Source organism: Macaca fascicularis, chromosome 13 (assembly GCF_037993035.2).
Source record: "Macaca fascicularis isolate 582-1 chromosome 13, T2T-MFA8v1.1".
NCBI lineage: Eukaryota > Metazoa > Chordata > Mammalia > Primates > Cercopithecidae > Macaca > Macaca fascicularis.
In genome coordinates, this window is record NC_088387.1 from 73,581,652 (window position 1) to 73,604,990 (window position 23,339).

Here is a 23,339-nt window from a genome sequence, read left to right on the forward strand (position 1 = left end):
TTTATTTTTAAATTTATACCATGTACTCTTGAATATTTCAGCCATTGAAGATATTAGTTATGCAATTGCAGTGTTGGTTGCAGGTTCATTATTGCCAAGCTGCTATATTAAATCATCTGTTAAATGCTTTCTTTTCTTGGTAAATATTCAGGATACAGCATAGCCACAGCTGCTATAATTGAATAATTGCTTCCAATTAATGCTCTATTTCAAAAGCTGCAACTCCATATAAAGCTTATAGTTGAGTCGTAACAAAGGCAAACCCCCAAGGGAAACAGAAGAGAGTGAGAATTCCTTTCTGCAATTCTACTAGAAAGCAATTAGAGAGAGAGAGAGAATACTAATGAATTATATATGGCCATGCTTTTACCTCCGCTGATAAAGAGCCTGTAGTATATCAGCTGAAATGTGTCAGTACACCATTGCCTCTTCCAACAGCTGGCTGAAAGTATTTAAACATTGCAATTTCTCATTTGAATAATCAACGATTGTTCTTAAAGTGAATTAAAGCTGACCATACATTTCCTGGGGAAAATTCATTTAAAAGAAGGGAAAGATAGTAGTTACACAGAATCAAATTACAAGGAAACACAGAATTACCATCAAATATTTTCATTCGAGAAAAAATTTATATTTTAAAATATAAAAATTCAGAATGGTGTGCAAGTGAAGGCAGAAAGTGAGTGGGAGTCCTTTAAATTAAATCAATATGATGTGAGGGGAAGTTTTCCTACTGAAAACTTCCTACTGCTTCTTGTTCATTTGATTAGAAAGACACCAAAACATCTGAGTTCTTAAAGTGTGTGCTGGCTGGCAGTTACTTGAAAGATTAGTAAGTGTTTCAGCTAACTTATGTTGTTGTAGAATTGATAGTATTATAATTTGGTCAAGATTCAGCTTCTTACTTACTTTTACTCTACTTATTAAGAGATGCAATACTGTAAGCAAGACCTCAAGAGAATGCTTGAATTGCTTAATGAAATCTATCAGATAGGCTAATTATAACGTTACTCTTCTCTGTTCCCTTAATGTCCTAAAAAACTTGGATGGTTTAGTTCCAATTACATTTAAAAGCAGTAAGTATATATTTTAATATACTTTTCAATAATGTAGGCTGACCTTTATACAAATGAGAATAGGTAAGATTTTACCTTATAAAACCATTTGTTAATAAAGTAAAGTAATCTTTGGGAGGCCAGGGCAGGAGGATCGCTTGAGGCTAGGAGTTCAAGACCAGCCTGGACAATACAGAGAGATCCCATCTCTACAAAATAAAAAAGAAAATAAAAAAGAAATTAGCAAGGCATGGCAATGCATGCCTGTAGGCCTAACTACTCAGGAGACTGAGGTGGGAGGATTGCATGAACTCAGGAGTGTGAGGTTACAGTGAACTATGATCATGCCCCTGAATTTCAGCCTGGGTAACATGGCAAGACCCTATCTCTAAAAAAAAATAAGTAAATAATTAAATAAGGTGCAGTAATATGGATACCAGTTTAGAGAAACAACTCCTTCTTTCTTAGTTTTCTGGATTATATGTTTCGTGATGTAGGAGTTATTTTGGCTTGAAGGGTAACTGTAACAGATTATAGTACATAGGATATACTGTTTTGTCAGAAGGTATTTGACCAAGATTTTGTGTTTAAGATTTGCTATGAGCAATCTTCGAATCTCATGACACAATAGTGACTCTTTGAAATGTACATTTGTTTCCTTGCTCCCCTAATCTTAGGTTCTAAGTTCTTACCACAGCCCCTGCAGAGCTCCACACATGACATGGTCCCTGGAACCTGAATGTTTCTCAGTTGTCATCTCCTACCAGTCTTTCCTTCGCAGTTTCCTCTGGGTGCAGTAGCTCCTACTCTTGCAGTTCCTGTAAATACATCAAAGGGATGCATTTCCTTTACCTTCCCTGGTTCCTGCCTAGAGGCTCCTCCTCTAGATACTGGCAGACAGGCTTCTGCACATCATTCCATTCCCTGCTCTGCTCAGATGCCCAACTCATCTAAAATAGCAACTGTCACCCTGATTCTACTTCCTTTTCCTCACCTTAGTTTTCTTCATAGCATTTATGACTTCTGATATTTTATTTCAATTTCTTATTTTGTCTGTTATCCTCCCACTAGAATACAAGCTCCACGAGGGCAGAGACTTGTCTGTTTTGTTCACTACCAACTGCCAAGGCCCAATACAGTGGTGGGGCTTTAATAAGTGCTTCATGTGCTGGGCGTGGTGGCACATCACGCGATTACAGGCACATCACGCCTGTAATCCCAGCACTTTGGGAGCTAAGGCAGGCGGATCACCTGAGGTCAGGAATTCGAGACCAGTCTGACCAACATGGAGAAACCCCGTCTCTACTAAAAATACAAGAAAACTAGCCGGGCGTGGTGGTGTATGCCTGTAATCCCAGCTACTCGGGGAGCTGAGGCGGGAGAATCCCTTGAACCTGGGAGGCAGGAGGTTGTGGTGAGCCGAGCGAGATCGCACCATCGCACTCCAGCCTGGGCAACAAGAGTGAAACTCCATCTCAAAAAGAAAAAAAAGGTGCTTTGTGTTCTGGCCGGGTGCGGTAGCTCATGCCTATAATCCCAGCGCTTTGGGAGGCCGAGGCAGGTGGATCACTTGAGGCCAGGAGTTTGAGACCAGCCTGGCCAAAATGGAGAAACCCTGTCTATACTAAAAATACAAAAAACAAACAAACAAACAAAAAACAAAGAAAGAAAGCCAGGCATGGTGGTGTGTGCCTGTAGTCTCAGCTACCTGGGAGGCTGAGGCATGAGAATTGCTTGAATGTGGGAGGTGGAGGTTGCAGTGAGCCAACATTGCACCACTGCACTCAGCCTGGGTGACAGAGGGAGACCCCATCTCTACAACAACAACAACAAAAAGTGCTTCCTGCTGATTTGTTTAGCAAATTAATCAATGGCCAAATTTGTTCTCATGCTTGTATATTCCTATAACCCAGAGGCAGTAAAGCCTGGTAATTAAGGCACAAATTCTGGAATCAGACTTGTTTTTTTAAATCATTTACTAACTAGTGTAACCATGGGCAGTTGAAACTCCTCGAGTCTGCGTTTCTTCATCTATAAATGGTAACATTTACCTCATTAACTTCATAGTGTCAATGTGAGGATTAAATGAAATAACAAACAATATATAAATGCTTGGCTTGGTGATTGCCCTGCTTGGCAAGTGGCAAGTGGTAAATACTCAGTAAGTAGTACTCATTCTTCCATTCCATTCCATTTATTCTCTCTCTCTCTTTTTTTTTTTTTTTTTTGGAGATGGAGTCTCTCTCTCTCACCCAGGCTGGAGTGCTGTGGCATGATCTCAGCTCACTGCAACCTCCATCTCTCGGATTCAAGCGATTCTCCTGCCTCAGCCTCCCGAGTAGCTGGGACTACAGGTGCCTGCCACCATGCCTGGCTAATTTTTGTATTTTTGGTAGAGATGGGATTTCACCATGTTGGCCGGGCTGGTTTCAAACTCCTGACTTCAGGTGATCCTTCTGCCTTGACCTTTCAAAGTGGTGGGATTACAGGTGTGAGTCACTACACCCAGCCTACATTCCATTAATATTCTTAATGAAGTTTTTTTTTTTAAAAGGCCATTAAACTTCTAGTGACTGATTCCCCACATCCACCCAACCCTCCTCACTTTTTAATATTTCTTTCTTTTTCTTATTTATTTATTTATTGAGATGGGGTCTCGCTCTGTCCCCCAAGCTGGAGTGCAATGGCGCAATCTTGGCTCACCACAACCTCTGCTTCCCAGGTTAAAGCAATTCTCCTGTCTCAGCCTCCCAAGTAGCTGGGATTACAGGTGCACGCCACCACGCCCAGCTAATTTTTGTATTTTTCGTAGAGATGGAGTATTGCCCTGTTGGCCAGGCTGCTCTTCAACTCCTGACCTCAGGTGATCCACCCACCTCGGCCTCCCAAAATGCTGGGATTACAGGCATGAGCCATCATACCCAGCCACGTTTTAATCCGTCTCTATTCTACATGGGAGCCATTAGTATGACTTGAAGGTTTTTTTATTCAACCATCAGCTCTGAAAGTAATAGAAATTGTCCAATTTATTTCAATTTTTCATGTTAATAGCAAATTTGTATTATTTCTCTTACTCTACAGGTCAAGCAGGACAAATTATTTTTGTTTTGCCGACACTGAATTAGAATATCAAGAAGCTCTTCTCTTCTCCCTTCTGCTGTATGTGCATGATTCTTAATGCTCCCCACCCAAGCCCGGGTCCTAGGCAATCACTGATCTGCTTTCTGTCACTAAAGAGAGGATTAGATTTGTCTTTTTAAAAATTTCATGTTAATGGAATCACATATGTGTGTTCTTTTGAGATTGGTTTCATATACATTGTATCAGCAGTTTGTTTCTTTTTATTTCTGAAAAAAAATTAAAAGTTTTTTGTTCCATTGTAGGAATTCAGCATAATGTGTTTATTCACCTTTCCTTTTTTTTTTTTTTTTTTTTAAATTGTTATTTTGTTTTGTTTTGAGATGGGGTCTCAGTATGTAACCCAGGCTGGAGTGCAGTGGTGTGATCACGGCTCACTACATCCTTTGTCTCCTGAGTAGCTGGGACTATAGGTACACAACCACCATGTCTGGCTAATTTTTAATTTTTATGTGTGTGTGTGCTATCTAATAAATCTTTGCCTGCCTAGAAATTAGAAGGCTTTTCTCTTATGTTTTCTTCTAAAAGTGTTACACTGTTAGCTTTTTTTTTACATATATGTCTGTGATTGATTTCAAATAAATGTTTATGTATGGTGAGAGGTAGTGGTCAAGGCTCATTGTTGATATATATCTAATTGTTCTAGCACCATTTGTTGAAAAAAAAATTATCCTTAATCCTTTGAGTTAACTTGGTACTTGTCAAAAAACAGTTGCTTATGTATATGTGTTTTTATTTTCTGAACTATTCTGTTCCATTGATCTATATATTTAGATTTATGCCAATACCATATGGTTTGGTTTTTGTAGCTTTATAGCAAATTTTAAAGTCAGGTAGTATAAGTCATCCAATTTTGTTTTCCTTTTCTCCAAAAAATTTTTGGCTATTCTAAGTCATTTGCATTTCTATACAAATTTTAAAATCAGCTTGCCAATTTCTTAAAAAAAAAAAAAAGCCAGCTAGGATCTTGATTGAGATTGAATGTATAGATCAATTTGGAAAGAACTGACATCTTGACAATATTTAAGTCTTTGAATCCATGGACACAGTGTTTATCTGTCCATTGATTTAAATCTTTTAAAGTTTTGTCAGCAATGTTTTGTGGTTTTCATTCATTGTACATGTGTTGCACATATTTTGTTAAATTTATCCCTTTGTATTTCATTTTTTGTACGTTACTGTTAATGGTATTGCTTCTTAAATTTTAATTTTCCAGAAGTTTGTTGCTAATATAAATACAATTGATTTTTAAAACACTGACCTAGTATCTTGTGGCATTACTAAATGTACTTATTAGTTCTAATAGCCTTTTATAGATTCCTTAGGAATTTTTACATACATAATCACGGTGTCTGTAAATAAAGATGGTTCTATTTCTTCCTTTCCATGCTGTATGCCTTTTATTTTCCCTCCTGCTTCTCTTTTTCCTCCTCTTCCTCCTTCTTTTTTAGTTTTTGACCTTATTGCAGTGGCAAAGACCTCCAGAACAATATTGAATAGAAGGGGTGAGTATGGACATACTCGGCTGGTTCATTATTGGGAGAAGGAGGAGTCAGTCTCTCATCATTCAGTATAATGTTTACTATAGATTTTCAATAGATGGCTTTTATCAGGCAGAAGAATGTCCGGAACTGTGAAGGGTGTGAACTTTTATATTACTTTCAAGCTAACAGGCTAGCCTGCAATAGTTTCATGGATGCTGGCAAAAGACATCAGACTTCTGGGTCAAAGACCAAAGAATTTATTATAGCTCAGCAAGCAACATCAGCTTCATGATCACATTGGTTCTCATCACTCCTTTGGGGCTATGCGGAGCAGCCCACTTGGAGGCTGCTTAGGAAATCCAAATATTTTACAAAGGGTACAAGCAAACTTGTCCAGCCTTTGCCCCAGAGGAAGCCATTATCTTTATGATACCGGACAGCAAACAAACTTGTCATCTGCTCTGGAGAGAGATACTATATCTACTTTTCATGGCTGTTCTCTATACAAACATCCTTGAAAAGATAGCCTGGAAAAAAAAACACTGCCAGTGCCTCTATTTGCAAGACATGCAAAAATATGACACTCTCCTTTGCACTCATTAGGATGATTATTATGAAAATAAAACACATAAAAACAGAAATTAAGTGTTAGAGAGGATACGGAGAAAGTAGAACACTTGTGCATTGCTGGTGGGAATATAAAGGGTCTAACTGCTATGGAAAGCAGTTTGGTGGTTGCTCAGAAAATTAGACACAGAATTCCCATGTGATCCAGCAATTCTACTTCTAGATAGATCTCCAACAAATTGAAAGCAGGGACTCCAACAGTCACTTACACATCAATGTTAATAGCAGCATTATTCACAAGAGATAAAAGGTGAAAACAACCCAAACGTTCATCAACAGAGGAATGGATGAACAAAATATATTGTATACAAACAATGGTGTTTTATTCAGCCTTAAAAAGAAATAAAATTTTGACACATACTACCACATGGATGAATCCTGAAAATTTTATGCCAAGTGAAAATGAGCCAGACACAAAAGGGAAATTATTGTATGATTGATTGCATGTACAATGAGGTACATAGAATAGGCACACTCATGGAGACAAACAGTAAAAAGAGGTTACAGGGGTGGGGCAGGGAATGGAGAGTTACTGTTTAATGAATACAGTTTCTGTTTGGGATGATGAAAATGTTCTGGAAATGGATATTGGTGATGGTTGCATCACATCATGAATGTACTTAATGTTACTGAATTGTACACTTCAAGATGATTAAAATTTTATGTTACATATTTTGCTAGAATTAAAACATTGCCCCAAAAAAAAGACATCCATAGAAAATTGTCTTCCAATAAAAACACTTCCTTTAATTTCTGGTTTGGTTAGAATTTTTGTTATGAATTATACTGAATTTTGTTAAAAGCTTTTCTATCTATTGAAATGATCATATTTTTTATTCTGCCAAGACCAGCTTGGTCGTGGAGACCCTAACCCAGCGGCACTAGAGGAATTAAGGACACACACACAGAAATATAGCACGTGGAGTGGGAAATCAGGGGTCTCACAGCATTCAGAGCTGGGAGCCCTGAACAGAGATTTGCCCCACATGTTTATTGAGAGTAAGCTAGTAATAAGCATTGTTTCTATAGATTACAGATTAACTAAAAGCATTTCTTAGGGGAAATAAAGGGATGGGCCGAAACAAAGGGATGGGTCTGGCTAGTTATCTGCAGCAGGAACACGTCCTTAAGGCACAGATCATTCATTCTATTGTTTGTGGTTCAGGAATGCCTTTAAATGGTTTTCTGCCTTAGGTGGGTCAGGTTTTCCTTGCCCTCATTCTGGTAAATCCACAACCTTCAGCGTGGGCATCATGGCCATCATGAACATGTCACAATGCTGCAGAGATTTTGTTTATGGCCAGTTTTGGGGGCCTGTTCCCAACATGCCTCCCTTTTTTGTTTTGCAAAGTGATAAAAGCAAAGACAGCTTTGTCACGGTGAGCTACTTCTCACAGGAGTCAGGATCCGCATCTGCAGGCTATACAAAGACAAACAACACAGATTAATAACACAATCATCATTGAAATCACAGAGCTTCCAAGTGTTTTTATCCATTTTAATGGGTTACTAGCTGCTAATCTGTCTGCAGCTCCTTCAAGCACTCCAGTTCCTGGCATTAAGGTCAGGTGTGCCTGGGATGCTTTAAATATTAGTTTTTAAAAAAATTATGCAATATCCAAAGACAAGTGTCCTTCTAGATGCTCTTTTATTCTTTCCCAAATTTTGATCTTATTAAGAGTTTCCACAAATCCTCATGTTTAGCTCCTACAGCGGGCCATACCATTTGAGGTTTAGGTGCCACTATAATGCCATGTTTCCAGATAATAGGAACACTTGCCATACTTCTTACCATTTCTACCATGTCTACCATCTGACCATTTTGTTCAGACCAGCTGAACATAGTGTGGCCATGGCATGCAGACTGAGTGGTGCAACTTAAGATAAACATCCCCTTAGGGGACCAATCTATAATGATTCCATAGGAATCGCTGAGCAGAACCTCTGCCTGTTCTGCAGTGCAATCTTCCTAAACAAGTATGTTCATTTTGTCTGGCCAGGTCCAATTCTGTTTACAAATAGGTTTTTGAGGGCGGTATGCCTCAATTATAGGAGCAGATTTATTATGGTAAATAATGAGATCAGAAAGCATGTGTAAATGTGTCATAGAGTGATTACATCCAGGCATTATTGCCAGCCAAGATTGACAAATATGCCCAGTAAGTATAACTGTTCTCTGTGTCAGCCTTTGCTGAAGGAATACTCACAGCAATGGTGATCACCGCTATCATAGCTATCATTAAATTACTCATTGTGACTGGTTGTCCAGTTTTCCTCAGGTGTTCTTCCACCATCTGTGACAACTTTTTGATCTGTCCCCAAGTAGGTGGCTGTGTTTGATGGGTGTTGCTCATGACAGCTGGGGTCCTCCTCAGCATCAGTCTCGACATGGCCGCAACCGGGGGTTCCTCAGGATCCTCCTGGAATCTCTTCCTCGGCATCTGGCTCATGATAAGTCTTCAGCTGTCTTGATGCTATCCAAATCAGCTGCACAAGCATAGCCTCTATCCCAAGTTATTATTTTACCTATTTCCCAACTTTTTGTTATTGGATGTCTCCACCAAACCAGTTGTTCTGCTTCTGTCCTTGCAGCTGGTTTCTGTAGATGTTGTTCAGCTGCTGATAACATCTGGCCTTTAGGCAGGCTCAAAAAATTTAAAGCGAATAATGCTAGATCAATTGTGTATGGGCTGTCCCATAATCTCTATTTCCCCCTTTCTGTTTTTGCAACTGCTGTTTCAGGGAGAGATTCATTTGTTCTACAACGGCTTGTCCTTGAGAATTATATGGGATGCCAGTAATGTGTTTAATATTCTTTACCATTACTAGACCAATGTGTAAAAACATTCTCAGCACCTTCAATTGGTTTAAATTTAGTTATTCTAGGGAGGATCCAATCAGTTAATTTCAAAAATTGAAACAGTTTCATTTTAGGAAAATGATTATCAAGAATACACACAAAATCAACTAAATGGGTTTGCCAAGCAAGACTATTTATAAAAGCTTGCTGTATTTGTGCCTTCGTGAGAGGGACAATAATTTTTCCAGGATCATATCCATGTAATTTAACAATCTGAGTTCTCCCATTTCCTATCCTAGTAGCGATTTGATCCAAATAAGGAGTTAGAGTCTGTGAATTAGTATGTGAAAGAAAAAGCCATTCTACTAAGTCCTGCTCTTGGACAATAACACCAGTAGGTGAATGCTGAATTGGAAAAATTAGCAAATCTAGAGTCTTCTCTGGATCTATTCTATTTATTTGAGCCTTATGGACTTGCTTTTCAAGCAAATGTAACTCTGTCTCAGCTTCTTTTGTTAATTGCCCAGGGCTAGTGAGACTAGGATCTCCTCTAAGGATAGAAAATAGATTACTCATGGCATAGGTAGGAATGCCTAGAGCAGGTCGTATCCAATTAATGTCTCCTAGTAATTTTTGAAAGTCATTTAATGCTTTCAATTGATCCCTATGTATAGTTACTTTCTGTGGCACTATTGTAGTGTCATTTACTAAGGTCCCCAAGTAGGAGTAAGGAGTAGTAGTCTGAATTTTGTCAGGAGCTATAGTTAAACCAGTGCAAGAAATTGAATTTTGCAAGTGATCATAACATTGGAGTAATATTTCTTGAGTGGGGGCAGCACAAAGTATATCATCCATATAATGAATAATGTAACACTGTGAAAATTTTTTACAAGTAGGTTCCATTGCTTGCCCCACATACGTCTGGCAAATTGTTGGACTGTTTAATGTGCCTTGTGGCAACACTTCCCAATGAAAATGCTTAGCAGGCTGCAGGTTGTTTACTGCAGAAATTGTAAATGCAAACCATTCACAGTCTTGCTCAGCTAAGGGGATAGTAAAGAAACAGTCTTTTAAATCTACAAAGATTAAAGGCCAATTTTTTGGAATCATAGCGGGAGGAGGCAATCCTGGCTATAATGTCCCCATAGGTTGTATAACTGAATTAATGGCTCTAAGATCTGTCAACATTCTCCATTTACCTGGTTTTTTCTTAATTACGAAAAGCAGAGAATTCCAAGGGGAAAATGTTGGAGCTATGTGTCCTTTTTCTAATTGTTCAGTAATTGAGTCTTCTAAAGCCTCCAGTTTATCTTTACTTAGCAGCCATTGTTCTATCCAAATTGGCTTAGCTGTCAACTATTTTAAAGGTATAGGTTCTGGAGGCTTAACTATGGCCACCATCAAAAATGATATCCTAAACCTTGGTGGGAATTTTGTCTTTCCGCTTGAAGCAGTTCCTTCAAATCTTGCAAATTTTTTCCTAGTCCCATACCAGGGACATACCCCATTTCATGCATCATATGTTGACTTTGAGGGCTATATAATTGTTCTCGAATTAGAACTTGTGTTCCCCACTGTTGTAATAAATCTCTCTCCCATAAATTTATAGGTACAGAAGTTATAATTGGTTGAATAGTCCCAGGTTGTCCACTGGGCCCTTCACAACTCAAAATATAACTACTTTGATATTCTTCAGGGGCTTTACCAACTCCAACTATGTTAAAATGAGCAGGTTGAATTGGCCATGCAGACAGCCAGTGCTGTAGAGAAATGGTTAAAATGTCCGCTCCTGTATCTACCAAACCTTTAAATTTATTTCCCTGATTAGTTATTTCACAGGTAGGACATTTATCAGTAATTTGATTTACCCAATAAGCTGCTTTGCCTTGGTTATTTGTGCTTCCAAATCCTCCTGTTCGTTTAATTTCACTTTTCCCCATTTCCACATATGGCACAATCAGGAGCTGTGCTATATGCTCTCCTGGCTCTGCTTTCCAGGGAACAGAAGTAGATACAGCAATGTCAATTTCTCCATTGTAATCTGAATCAATGCCTCCTGTATGTATTTGTACTCCTTTTAAATGCAAACTAGACCTTCCTAGAAGTAATCCTATCATCCCCACTGGCGAGGGTCCACAGACTCCTGATAGGACCTTTTGCGGGGATTCTCCAGGCAAAAGGCTCACAGCTTTTATGTAGCATAAATCTACTGCAGCACTACCGGCTGTGGCAGGGGACAGACATTGTACAGGGGTGAGGGAATGACCTGAGCCTGAAATGCCCAGGTTTGGAACAGGGCCTGGGACAGGCCCCCCATGGCGTTTCCTGAAATCAGGTTCCCATCTTTATCAAATTTAGAATGACACTGATTAGCCCAATGTTTTCCTTTTTTACATTTTGGACATACTTCAGGCTCGGCAGTTTTCTTTTTTCCCCTATCTGGTGGCCTGAATCACTGATTTTTTCTACATTTTTTAGCATGACCATGCTTCCCACAGTTAAAACAGAAACGATGTATTTCCTTTATCCACTCTCAGTCCTGCCATCCCCTGGGCTAGCAGAGCAGCCTGATGCAGATACTGTCACAGGCCTTGATATAATCAACTAAATGTGCTTTCCCTCTAATAGGTCACAGAGTAGCCTGGCAATCGGGATTAGCATTGTCGAAAGCTAATAACTGCAACACTATATCCTGAGCAGCCAAATCTGCAATCTGCAATCACCTTTAGTTTAGTTTTGTTTTGTTTTGTTTTTTGAGATGGAGTCTCTTTCTATCGCCCAGGCTGGAGTGCAGTGGTGCAATCTCGGCTCACTGCAAGCTCCGCCTCCTGGGTTCACACCATTCTTCTGCCTCAGCCTCCTGAGTAGCTGGGACTACAGGCACCCGCCACCACCCTCAGCTAATTTTTTTTTTTGTATTTTTAGTAGAGACGGGGTTTCACCATGTTAGCCAGGATGGTCTTGGTCTCCTGACCTCATGATCTGCCTGTCTTGCCCTCCCAAAGCGCTGGGATTACAGGCATGAGCCACTGAGCCCACACCCAGCCTGCAATCACCTTTTTAAGAGACTCCTGTAACCGAATTAATTTAAAAGAAAAAGGTTCATATGTAGCTATAATATTTCCCTGTTGATCTGGGGCGTGTATTCTAACAGGGAACTGCCAAGCCTCTAAATCACCCTCTTCTAGCTTGCTGGATTCCTGCCTGAATAGAACTTAGAGTGGTCACTCGAGGTGCTGCTCAAACAGTCACTGGGGCAACTACCTTTTGCCCAGAGTCCTCCAGAAAAGAAAGATCTGGAGGGTGAGGCCACTCTTTTTCTTCAAAATAAGGAGGGGGTGCAGAAGGGTAGGAATGAACCTCTCCCTCCTTTGCCAGTTTAGCTTTAGCTGGCAAACAAATCTGCTGTGTTACTTCATTATACTCTCCTTCCTCCTCATCATCAGTGTGAAAAGGTTCCAAGGTGGAATGAACCAGAGCCCACACTTGTCCCATTGTTACCCTGATGCTTCCGAGCTCCCCTTCTTACTCACCGTGGGGATTGCTTAAGATTACTCAGGTGTTCTCCAGCTTAGTTCCACGTTCTCCAACTGTTGCTCTGGCAACCATTCAACCTGGGTTTGAGCCCCACATATGGGCACCACTTGACAAGACCAGCTCGGTCATGGAGACCCTAACCCAGCGGCACTAGAAAAATTAAAGACACACACATAGAAATACAGCTTGTGGAGTGGGAAATCAGGGGTCTCACAGCCTTCAGAACTGAGAGCCTCAACAGCTCTTATTGTCAGCAAGCCGGTGATAAGCGTTGTTTCTATAGATTATAGATTAACTAAAAGCATTTCTTACAGGAGACAAAGGGATGGGCTGAAACAAAGGGATGGGTCTGGCTAGTTATCTGGAGCAGGAACTGTCCTTAAGGCACAGATCACTCATGCTATTCTTTGTGGTTCAGGAATGCCTTAAACGGTTTTCCGCTCTGGGTGGGCCAGGTGTTCCTTGCCCTCATTCCGGCAAACCCATAACCTTCAGTGTGGGTGTCACGGCCATCACGAACATGTCATTGTGCTGCAGAGATTTTGTTTATAGCCAGTTTTGGAGCCAGTTCCCAACATTCTTCTTCTTGCCTCTGTTGATATGGTGAATTATAATGATGATTTTTAATATTGAGCCAACTTGCACTCCTAGGGCCAGCCCCATTGGTTATTGTCTCTTTTGTATATTACTGAATTTTATTTTGTTAAGAATTTTTGTGTCTACATTCGTGATGCGTATTGGTCTGTAGGTTTTTGGTAATGTCTTTTTTTTTTTTTTTCCCCTGTGAGACTGAGTCTCACTCTATTGCCCAGGCTGGAGTGCAGTGGTGCGATCTCGGCTCACTGCAGTCTCTGCCCCCCGGGTTCAAGTGATTCTCCTGCCTCAGCCTCCCAAATACCTAGGATTACAGGCATGTGACACCACACCTGGCTAATTTTTGTATTTTTAGTAGAGACAGGGTTTTGCCATGTTTGTCAGGCTAGTCTTGAACTGTTGACCTCAAGCAATCCACCTGCCCCGACCTTCCAAAGTGCTGGGATTACAGGCGTGAGTCACCGCACCCAGCAGGTAATGTCTTTACTCAGTTTTAGTATTAGGTTAATGCTAAACCAATAGCCTCATAAAGCAAGTTATGACATATTTTCTTGTCTTCTTTTTTTCTTATTGCTTTTAAGGAGTTTGGGTATAATGATATTATTTCTTCCTTAAATAATAAATATAATTTATGTGAAGCCATCTGGACTTGGAGTTTGCTTTGAGTTGTTTTTTTTTTTTTTTTTTAAACTAGACTTTTTAAAGAGCCATTTTAGAGTTAAAAAATTTGAGCAAATAATACAGATACTTTCCATATGCCCCCTGCCTTGCAGTTTTCCCTGCTGCTAACCTCTTACACTAGTATGGTACATTTCTTACAATTAATGAACTGCTATTGATACATTATTATTAACACAAGTTTATACTTTATTTAGGTATTCTTAGTTTTTAACCTAATACCATTTTTCTATTCCAGGACCCCATTCAGGATACATCCCATTTAGTTGCTGTGTCTCTTTAGGGTCCTCTTGGCTATGAAAGTTTCTCAGATTTTGATTGTTTTCAATGATCTTGACAGATTTGAGGAATACTTGTCAGGCTTGTTGTAGGATGCCAAGCTAATAGAATTTGTCTGATCTCTTTTTAAAAATTAGGCTATTAGTTTTGGGATGCAGATCACAGAGGTAAAGTCCATTTGTATATAATATCAACAACACGTGCTATCAACATGAGTCATGACTGCTGATGTTGACCTAGGATGCCTGACTGAAGTAGTGTCTGTCAGGTTTCTCCATCATGAAGGTACTATCCCCATCACTGTCCCTTCCACACTAAACTCTGGAAGGAAGCCCTTATGCAAGCCCACATTTAAGAAATGGGAAGTTATGCTTCCTCCTTTAGGGTGGAGTAGCTGCATAATTTATGTGTTATTCTTCTGCATGGGAGATTTGTCTCTTTTCCCTCATGTATTAACATATTCAATCATTTATTTATATCAGTATGGACTCATAGATACATTAAGGTATAAGACTACATTTGTTTTGTTTTGTTTTGTTTTTGAGATGGAATCTTGCTCTGTAGTCCAGGCTGGAGTGCAGTGGCATGATCTCGGCTCACTGCAACCCCTGGTTCAAGCAATTCTCCTGCCTCAGCCTCCTGAGTAGCTGGGATTACAGGTGCACGCCACCACACCCAGCTAATTTTTGTGTTTTTAGTAGAGACGGGGTTTCACCATGTTGGCCATGATGGTGTTGAACTCCTGACCTTGTGATCTGCCCTCCTTGGCCTCCCAAAGTGCTGGGGTTACAGGTGTGAGTCACCGCACCCAGTGAAGACTGTATTTTTATTTTGGTGCTCATATTGCTCTAGCTTTGGCCACTGGAAGTACTTTCAAGTGCCAGTTTTGTTTTAGGTTTTGTTTTTTAATTAATAGACTTAATTTTTTGGGAGGAGTTTTAGGTTTACAGAAAAGTTGAGTGGAAAGTACCAAGAGGTCTCTTATACTCTCCTTTGTGCCCTCTACCACAGCCCCAGTTTCTCCTATTATGAACGTTTTGCATTAGTGTGGTACACTTACAACAATGGATGAACCGATATTAATACATCACTAGTAACTAAAATCCGTAGTTTACATTAGGGTTCGCTCTGTCTGGTTTTAATTTCTGTGGGTTTTGACAAATGTATAATGATATATATACATCATTACAGTATCATAAAGGATAGTTTTACTGCCCTAAAAAGCCCATGCTCCCCCACAACCCCTGGTAACTACCGATCTTTTTACTGTCTCCATAGTTTTGTTTTTTCTAGAATGTCATATACAGCCATGAGCTGCATAATGATATTTTGGTCGAAGGCCAGGACAGACCACATAGACGACAGCAGTCCCATAAAATCATAATGAAGATGAAAAATTCCTATCACCTAGTGATGCCTTAACCCTCATATTGTAATAATATATTCTGTGTTTATGGTGATGCTGGTATAAACAAACCTACGGCACTACCAGTCATATAAAAGTATAGCACATACAATAAGGTAGAGTATACTTGAAAATAAATGACTATGCTATTGGTTTATATATTTACTCTACTTTTTACCATTATTTTACAGTATACTCCTATTAAAAAAAAAGAAAAGCTAACTGTAAAACAAACTCAGGTCCTTCAGGAGATACTCCAGAAAAAGGCATTGCTATCATTGGAGATAATAGCACCATACATATTATTGCCCCTGAAGACCTTCCAGTAGGACAAGATGTGGAGGTGGAAGACAGTAATATTGATGATCCTGACCCTGTGTGGGCCTAGGATAATGTGTGTGTTTGTGTCTTAGTTTTTAAGAAAAATGTTTAAAAAGTAAGAAGAAAAACTTGAATAGAACAAAGCTTATAGGACATGAAGAAAAAATATTTTGGTACAGCTGTACAATGTGTTTGTGTTTTAAGCTGTGTTACTACAAAAGAGTCAAAAAGTTAAAAAAAAATTTAAAGTTTATAAAGTTACAGTAAGCTAATGTTAATTTACTATTGAAGAAAAAATTTTAAAATGAATTTAGTATAGCCTAAGAGTAGTGTTTATAAAGTCTACAGTAGTGTACAGTAATGTCCTAGGTCTTCACATTCACCACTCACACTCACTGACTCACCCAGAGCAACTTCCAGTCCTGCAAGCTCCATTCATGGTAAGTTCCCTATATAGGTGTACCATGTTTTATCTTTAATACTGTGTTTTTACTGTGTCTTTTCTATGTGTAGATATGGTTAAGATACACAAATACCATTGCGTTACCACTGTCTACAGTATTTGGGCAGTAACATGTTGCATAGATTTGTAGCCTATGGGCTATAGGCTGTCTACTATATAGTCTAGTTGTGTAGTAGGCCATACCACCTAAGTTTGTGTAAGTACACCCTATGATGTTCCCACAATAAGAAAATTGCCTGACACTTTTCTCAGAAGGTATTCCTGTTGGTAAGCGATATAAGATTGTAGTTGGAATCACAGAAATGAGCCTTCTAAGGCTCAGTAAGTGAACCTTTCAACCAAGTCAAAGATTGGCTTCTTTCACTTAGTAATACGTGTTTAAATTTCCATCATAGCTTGATGTCTCATTTTTTCGTTTTTGTTTTTTTAATTGTGGTAAAATATATACAACATTTACTATTTTTGTGTGTACAGTTCAGTAGTGTTAAGTATATTCACACTGTTGTGCAAACAATCTCTACATCTCTTTCATTTTGCAAAACTCAAAATTCCATGCCCATTAAACAACTCCCCATTCCCCTTTTCCTCCAGCCCCTGGCAAACATCTTTCTCCTTTCTATCAGTGTGACTACTGTAGGTACCATACAGCATTTTTCTTTTTCTGACTGGTTTCACTTAGAATAATGTCTTCAAGTTTCATCCATGTTGTAAAGCTTGCGTCAAAATTCCCTTCCCTTTTGAGGTGAAATAATAATCCATTGTATGTGCCATATTTTATTCATTCATCTATTGATGAAAATTTGTGTACCTTCCACCTTTTGGTTATTGTGAATAATGCTGCTCTAAACATGGGTAGACAAATATCTCTTTGAGAACCTTTCAATTCTTTTGGGTATGTGCCCAGAAGTAAAATTGTTGGTCTATTTTTAATTTCTTGAGGAACCTCCATACTGCTTTTCAGTGACTGTACTATTTTGAATTCCATACTGCTTTCTGTAGTGGCTGCACAAGTGTTCCAATCCTTGCCAACACTTGTCATTTAGTTTTGGTGGTGTTTTTAACCTTTTAATAGTAGCCACTCTAATGGATATGAGGTGGTATCTCATTGTGATTTTAATTTGCATTTCCCTAATAATTAGCGACCTTGAGGATCTTTTGATGTTCTTTTTGGCCATTTGTATATCTTCTTTGGGATGTCGATAGCTTTTTAAAAAATTGCTGTATAATAGTCTGCTGTCTGGATGTACCAGTCTATACATTTGCCTACTGAAGGACTTCTGATTTGCTTCCAAGTTTTGGCAATTATGAACAATGCTGCTATAACAATTGTGTGCAGGTTTTTGTTTAGACATGTTTTCAACTCATTTGGGTAAGTATCAATGAGTGTGATCTGTTATCTTTTCTGGTGAGGTGTCTGTTCAGGTATTTTGCCCATTTTTAGATTGGGTTTTCTTATTGTTGCCTTTTAATTCACCGAAGTGGTTGAATTTATTGGCATAAAGCTCTTGATGACTTTGTTTTTGAGACGGAGTCTCACTCTGTCACATAGACTGGAGTGCAGTGGTGGGATCTCAGGTCACTGCGACCTCCGCCTCCCGGGTTCAAGTAATTCTCATGCCGCGGCCTCCTGAGTAGATGGGATTACAGGCGTTCACCACTATACCTGGCTGATTTTTGTATTTTTAGTAGAGATGGGTTTCATCACATTGGCCAGGCTGGTTTCATATTCTACTCCATTTTTCCCAGTTATATTTCAAAATATTTCAGATACATGTAAATTAACAGGAAAAGAAGTTCAGCTTTAGGAAGACGGTAATTTAATTAATGTTGTTTTAGCTTTCAATAATTAAGATAACATCTAAAAACCATAAAAAAAAAACTTAAAAAATTTTTTTTGAAATTTAACTGTACTTTTCATTTCCCTGACTCCAATTTGGATGGAAAGTGTGTGTAGAAGTATAAGCCATCACATCTGCCCTACCACCCTTCTCCTGTCCCCACCCTATCCTACAAAAGATCAGAGCACAAAAAAATGTTATAAAACAAATTTATTATGCAATACTTTGTCATAATGAATTGCATCTCTTTGGTAAAAATAAACTTTATAAACATTTTAATAATCAGAGATTAGATACAAAAACTAAGCATTTGTAAGTTGTTTTTAATATGAGCAAAGACTGGCAACTGAAAAGTGGTTCACTTGTGACTGGTCATCTACTGGCAGTTATAACTCAAACCGGAACAATTTTTATGCTACATCAGAAAAGAGGATAAGGAAACAGTTTGATAACAAATTTGTTGAATCAGAAAGCATTCTTACACTTTCATTTAAAAATAAATAATAGTTAACAATCAATTGGCAATTATACATTTTTATACACTATATGATGGCAACATAATACTTTAAAATTAAGCACTTAGTTTAATAAGAAATGTACAACGATTTAAAAAATAAGTTTTGACAATGGCACTGGCAGTTAGATGCAAAGAATATGCTTTAAGAAAAAAAATGGCAGGTATAACATTAAAATACTCTAATTCGCCTTTCAATAAATATTTTTACTACATCATTAACATACTGAAGTAAACTTGGTTTAAATCAAAGCTTACACATTTCAAACTAAAAAAAAAAAAAAACCTGTAAGATATATGTAAACCAGAAAGCCTCAAAGTTTCTTAGATAAATGCTATGATCTTCACAAAAGGGTGTTAAGTTGTTGCAGTATTTAAGACAATGGTCTTTACAGCTTTGTGAAGTATTCACATCTGTTGCTTAAATTGCTGGGAAAGGCCTCCTGGTCTACCAAGACACATACATTCCCTCCTTAACACATTCTCTAGTTTGACTTTGTGCTAAAGCATATTTAACTGAATATCTAGTATGAGCCCTTTACATAATGCCTCCAAAAGTAGCAAAAGAAAAAATATATATACTAAACTTTACTATATACAAATGAATCCAAGTTAAAAGAAGTCATGCTGGCTATGAGGACAGGAAAAGCTTTGAAGGTGGAAAAAGGGAGGTGATCCACCTTTTCCATGAATTCAGGTAATGTTTTCTTTCTCTGAATTTGAAAAGTAAAATAATAACTGATTTAGTAATATATTGCACAAAAAACTTCAAAAATATATATTCAAGAAACACTGATTCTGTTTGGGATGTGAAGATGAACAATCGTGCTGAATCAAAGCTTTTTACTAGGGATCTATTATAAACTGGAATCAGCTGCAACAAAACATATTCTTTTGACGTAAGGCAAAATATATGTTAGCTTATATCACAGTTTTAGGATGTGTTGGAAAACATGTAATCACCTTGGAGTTTCTAAATTGACTTTATTACAGGAAAACTTGTGTATTATCGGGAATACAATTTCCAGGCCATAGGACTTGGAATGATTCTACTTAATTATATGGTTATTAGTCATGTTTCTCAAAACACCTGAGGAATGAGAGCATGATCTCAATGGAAGTAGTAACTGGAGGACCACAATTTAAAAGGTGCTTCCCCTGGAAAATAACTGGCTTGGTATGTTAGCAAGTGGAAGGTGATGCACTAAATTAAGTTTAAGAAACTGTAAAATATTGTGTAATCTCTCCCTGTTAGCTTTCAGTGTAGAAGTGTTTATCGTCCTTGCTAGTGATGAATATAACTTAAACATGTAAATTCGTGGGAAGAGTGAATAAAAAGGAAGAGAAAAATCAAAAGATGTAAAGAATTACTGTTACATACATCAAAATAACTTTGAAGATCCCTATTAGAGCTGGAACTAACTCTGCTTCTCTTAGATCACTTTCCTTTTCTTATAAAGAAAGAGTAATTATCTTATGGACAGAAACCAGGTAGCACATTTGTGATACAGAATTTCAGCAGAACAAAATAAATTGGTGCCAGATTACTGAAACACTGTTCCTAAGGTCTATCCAGAAGGCTATGGTAAAAACTTAAAAACAGTTATTAAAATGATGTGTGTAATCTCTTTATTACTTACACTGTGGTTAAAGCACTTTTGGGTTTTTGGTGTTTTATTCACTGACTATAATAAAAGTTAACTTGGTTTAGCCATTTTCTGTAGATGTGATCGATATAAAGAAAAAACCCAAATACCTCATCCTGCATGCTTAAGGGTTATTTTTCATTATTAACAAATTTAAAAATTACTATATTTTGATAGCACCAATTCATTAATGTGGCTATCCAGGTTAAATTAAACATGGAAACGGAACAGAGAACATTAATACTGTTATCCCTGACTTAAAGTCTTGTCAATTGAAAAAAAAAGTTTTTAAAATCATTTTTCTCATTTGACAGTTTTGCCAAAATAAAAATTAAAAGTTAAAATATCTGTCTCTTAAAAAATGCTTTATAATCATAGAAACAGCTGAAAACAGCAAATCAACATCATGACCTTGACTGTGCATGTGTGTATATGTATGTGTACATATGTATACAATCTATCAGAATGATGAAAACAAGGTCATTGTCTATGACTTAGGATGTAGCATAAGACTGAACTTCTGGAAAGTTGCTTCCATCATTGTAAAAAAAAAAAAAAAAGATACAATGAATAAGTGTAGTTTAGCATCCTGTTGTTTCTGAATAATCTAATCAAATTATACAAATGATACTATGAAAAACTGTCTCATAGAAGCAGACTGTTCAAATAAGATACTCAGTCAAAGCACTTTTGGAGTAGTACCAGAAAATCTTTTTCTCATGGATCAATGGCACTATAGGTTATTACACTGCCTCCTCAAAAGGGTGTATTGCATAAGATCTAATTTTATATGAATTTTGAAATTCATGAAGGTAATTTTGTTTGCAAAATTGCATTAAATCTATTAAGATTTAATTTGTTATAAATTTAATTCATACAAAGCTTGGACAGAAGTTTTTTCCTAAATGACCTACTTTATGATACATATGCAATTAGTATTCAGAATGTTTCATTACACTCCATTCCTATTACAAGATTCTCAGAATGCAGTACATGTGGCAGGCAAATGAAAGATTCTCTTATTACAAGTGTGTCAAAATGGGTGTACTCCATAACACACTTAATTGGCTATATCCTCTCATTGGATAACTTATACTCAACAAAGGCAGCTAGTGGCTAAAACTTAATGTTTGCAAAGCACTTTGGGCAAGAATAAAAGGCCCCAATAAATGCTATGCAGTATCTGTGAAGTAAAAACACTTCAAAGCTACCATTGTAATAGGAATTGGGAGTGTTCTTGGATGAAATAACACCACAAAATTGTCTTTTCTAAACCTTAGAACTCTTTGTTGCATTCTCTACCTATGTAACCAAAAGAAACTTTTTCTAAACATCAGGATGTTTTTCAATTTATGTTTGTCTTTGCCCACACCACAACAACAAAAAAAAATTAAAAACAAATTAAAACAAAGTAAAAAAATTTCAATCTTATGTTACCGGATTGTGTGTCAGGAGAGAAGTATATGAAAAGTACATTAGCAAAATTTTTAGCTGGTTCAGTAACTATAGTTACAGATTGGAAAAGAAAATGAAAAAAATTTATAGAGTTGCCAAATCTTACATTCTGACATATTAACAGAAGAAAGGATTTTTGTCCCACAAGTTTAAGACAGAGGCTGGGGATTTTCTTATACAAAAATTTCCAAATCTTGGAGACACTTACCACAAAAATTATGCTTTCAGGACTTCACATCATATATTTCTGATCAGGCATGATCCTAACAGCAATTGTTTAATAAAAATTTTAAAAACCAAAAACCAAAAATGTTTTGAAAGAAATAAGTAATTCGTATCCCTTCCCTACCCTAAAACTAATGAAGTCCATTATGGCTTTGATATCCCTTGTAAAGAATTAAGTGAAAGAGTATTGCCACACTTTAAGTATTTCTATTTTTTCCGTTGCTTTTGATTTTGAGTCTTTGCAGTACTTATTAGGGAACCTAAACATGTACGAATTCCAGCAAGGTGGAGCAGAGATCCAGCTGCTTCTTTGAGCTCCTCATCAATTTCTTGACATGTCTGTTTTCGCATCTTTTTGCCTGACTGCCCTTTTTCAGAGATTTTTGCACAAGGCTGTGATGCATAGCCACTGTCTCCAAGAGGATCATCTTCATAATCAACATCTGTATCTTCTTCACTGTGAAATCCTTCACTGCCATCACTTCCCACATGGCTATTCTTTGGGATAAATTCATATACCTCATCTACAGAAGACAGGGAAGACACGCTAGACCTGGATGCACAACGCTGTGCTGCCATGCTACTTGCACTGTAATTGTGATCTTCTTTTGGATCAATGCTGGTGGCTAAAGAATCACTCTCTTGTAATCGTACAGCACTGGGATGATGAAATGCACTGCCGTAACTCCTCTTTTTTTGCAATGCTGTTTTAAGAGGAAGAGGTTTCTCACCTGTGGAAAATAAAAGTTCCATCAATAGGTCAAATGTGTTTGGTTGCAAAAACAGACCAATTTTAAACTACTACATTACTCTTGAGCAGTAAATGTTTTAGATTAATGATGCTTTGTAGATTTTTTATTTTTTTACCCAGATGACATCATTCTGCAAGCATTAATCTGAAACACTAAAAAAAAAATTTAACAATGTCTTGACTTTTCCATAGAACATATATTGTGAATTGCTTACAAAGAATGCCTCAATATGAATGTACCACTGTTTAATCACTTCTGTGTTAATATTTAGCCTGTTTCCAATTTTTCATTAGTATAAATCATGCTGCAATACAAATCCTTCTGGATGCCTTTTCTTGAATATATGCAAGTAATTTTTAAAAAGAGATATGAAAAAATTGCTAAGGGATATACACATTTAAAATTATAATTGGTGTTCTCAAATTGCCATCCAAAATGGTTTTACTCCCAACAGTGTATGATAGAGCTTATTCCCTACTTAACACCATTCTCAATTACTTAAATTTTTTATAATTTTATGGACAAAAA

The 23,339-nt window shown here is 37.6% G+C and overlaps 1 protein-coding gene across 11 annotated transcripts in view; it reads right to left on the reverse strand.

Moving 5' to 3' along the window:
• Positions 1 to 18,414: 18,414 nt before the first annotated feature.
• The window catches only part of FOXN2 (forkhead box N2), a 65,147-nt gene continuing 60,222 nt past the window's right edge, over positions 18,415 to 23,339 (reverse strand). For all 11 annotated transcript variants that reach the window (XM_005575934.4, XM_005575929.4, XM_005575930.4 and 8 more), the window contains one exon: positions 18,415 to 22,790. In XM_005575934.4, the coding sequence (XP_005575991.1) occupies positions 22,267 to 22,790 (524 nt within the window). In that variant the 3' untranslated portion in view covers positions 18,415 to 22,266. The remainder of the gene's footprint in view (positions 22,791 to 23,339) is intronic.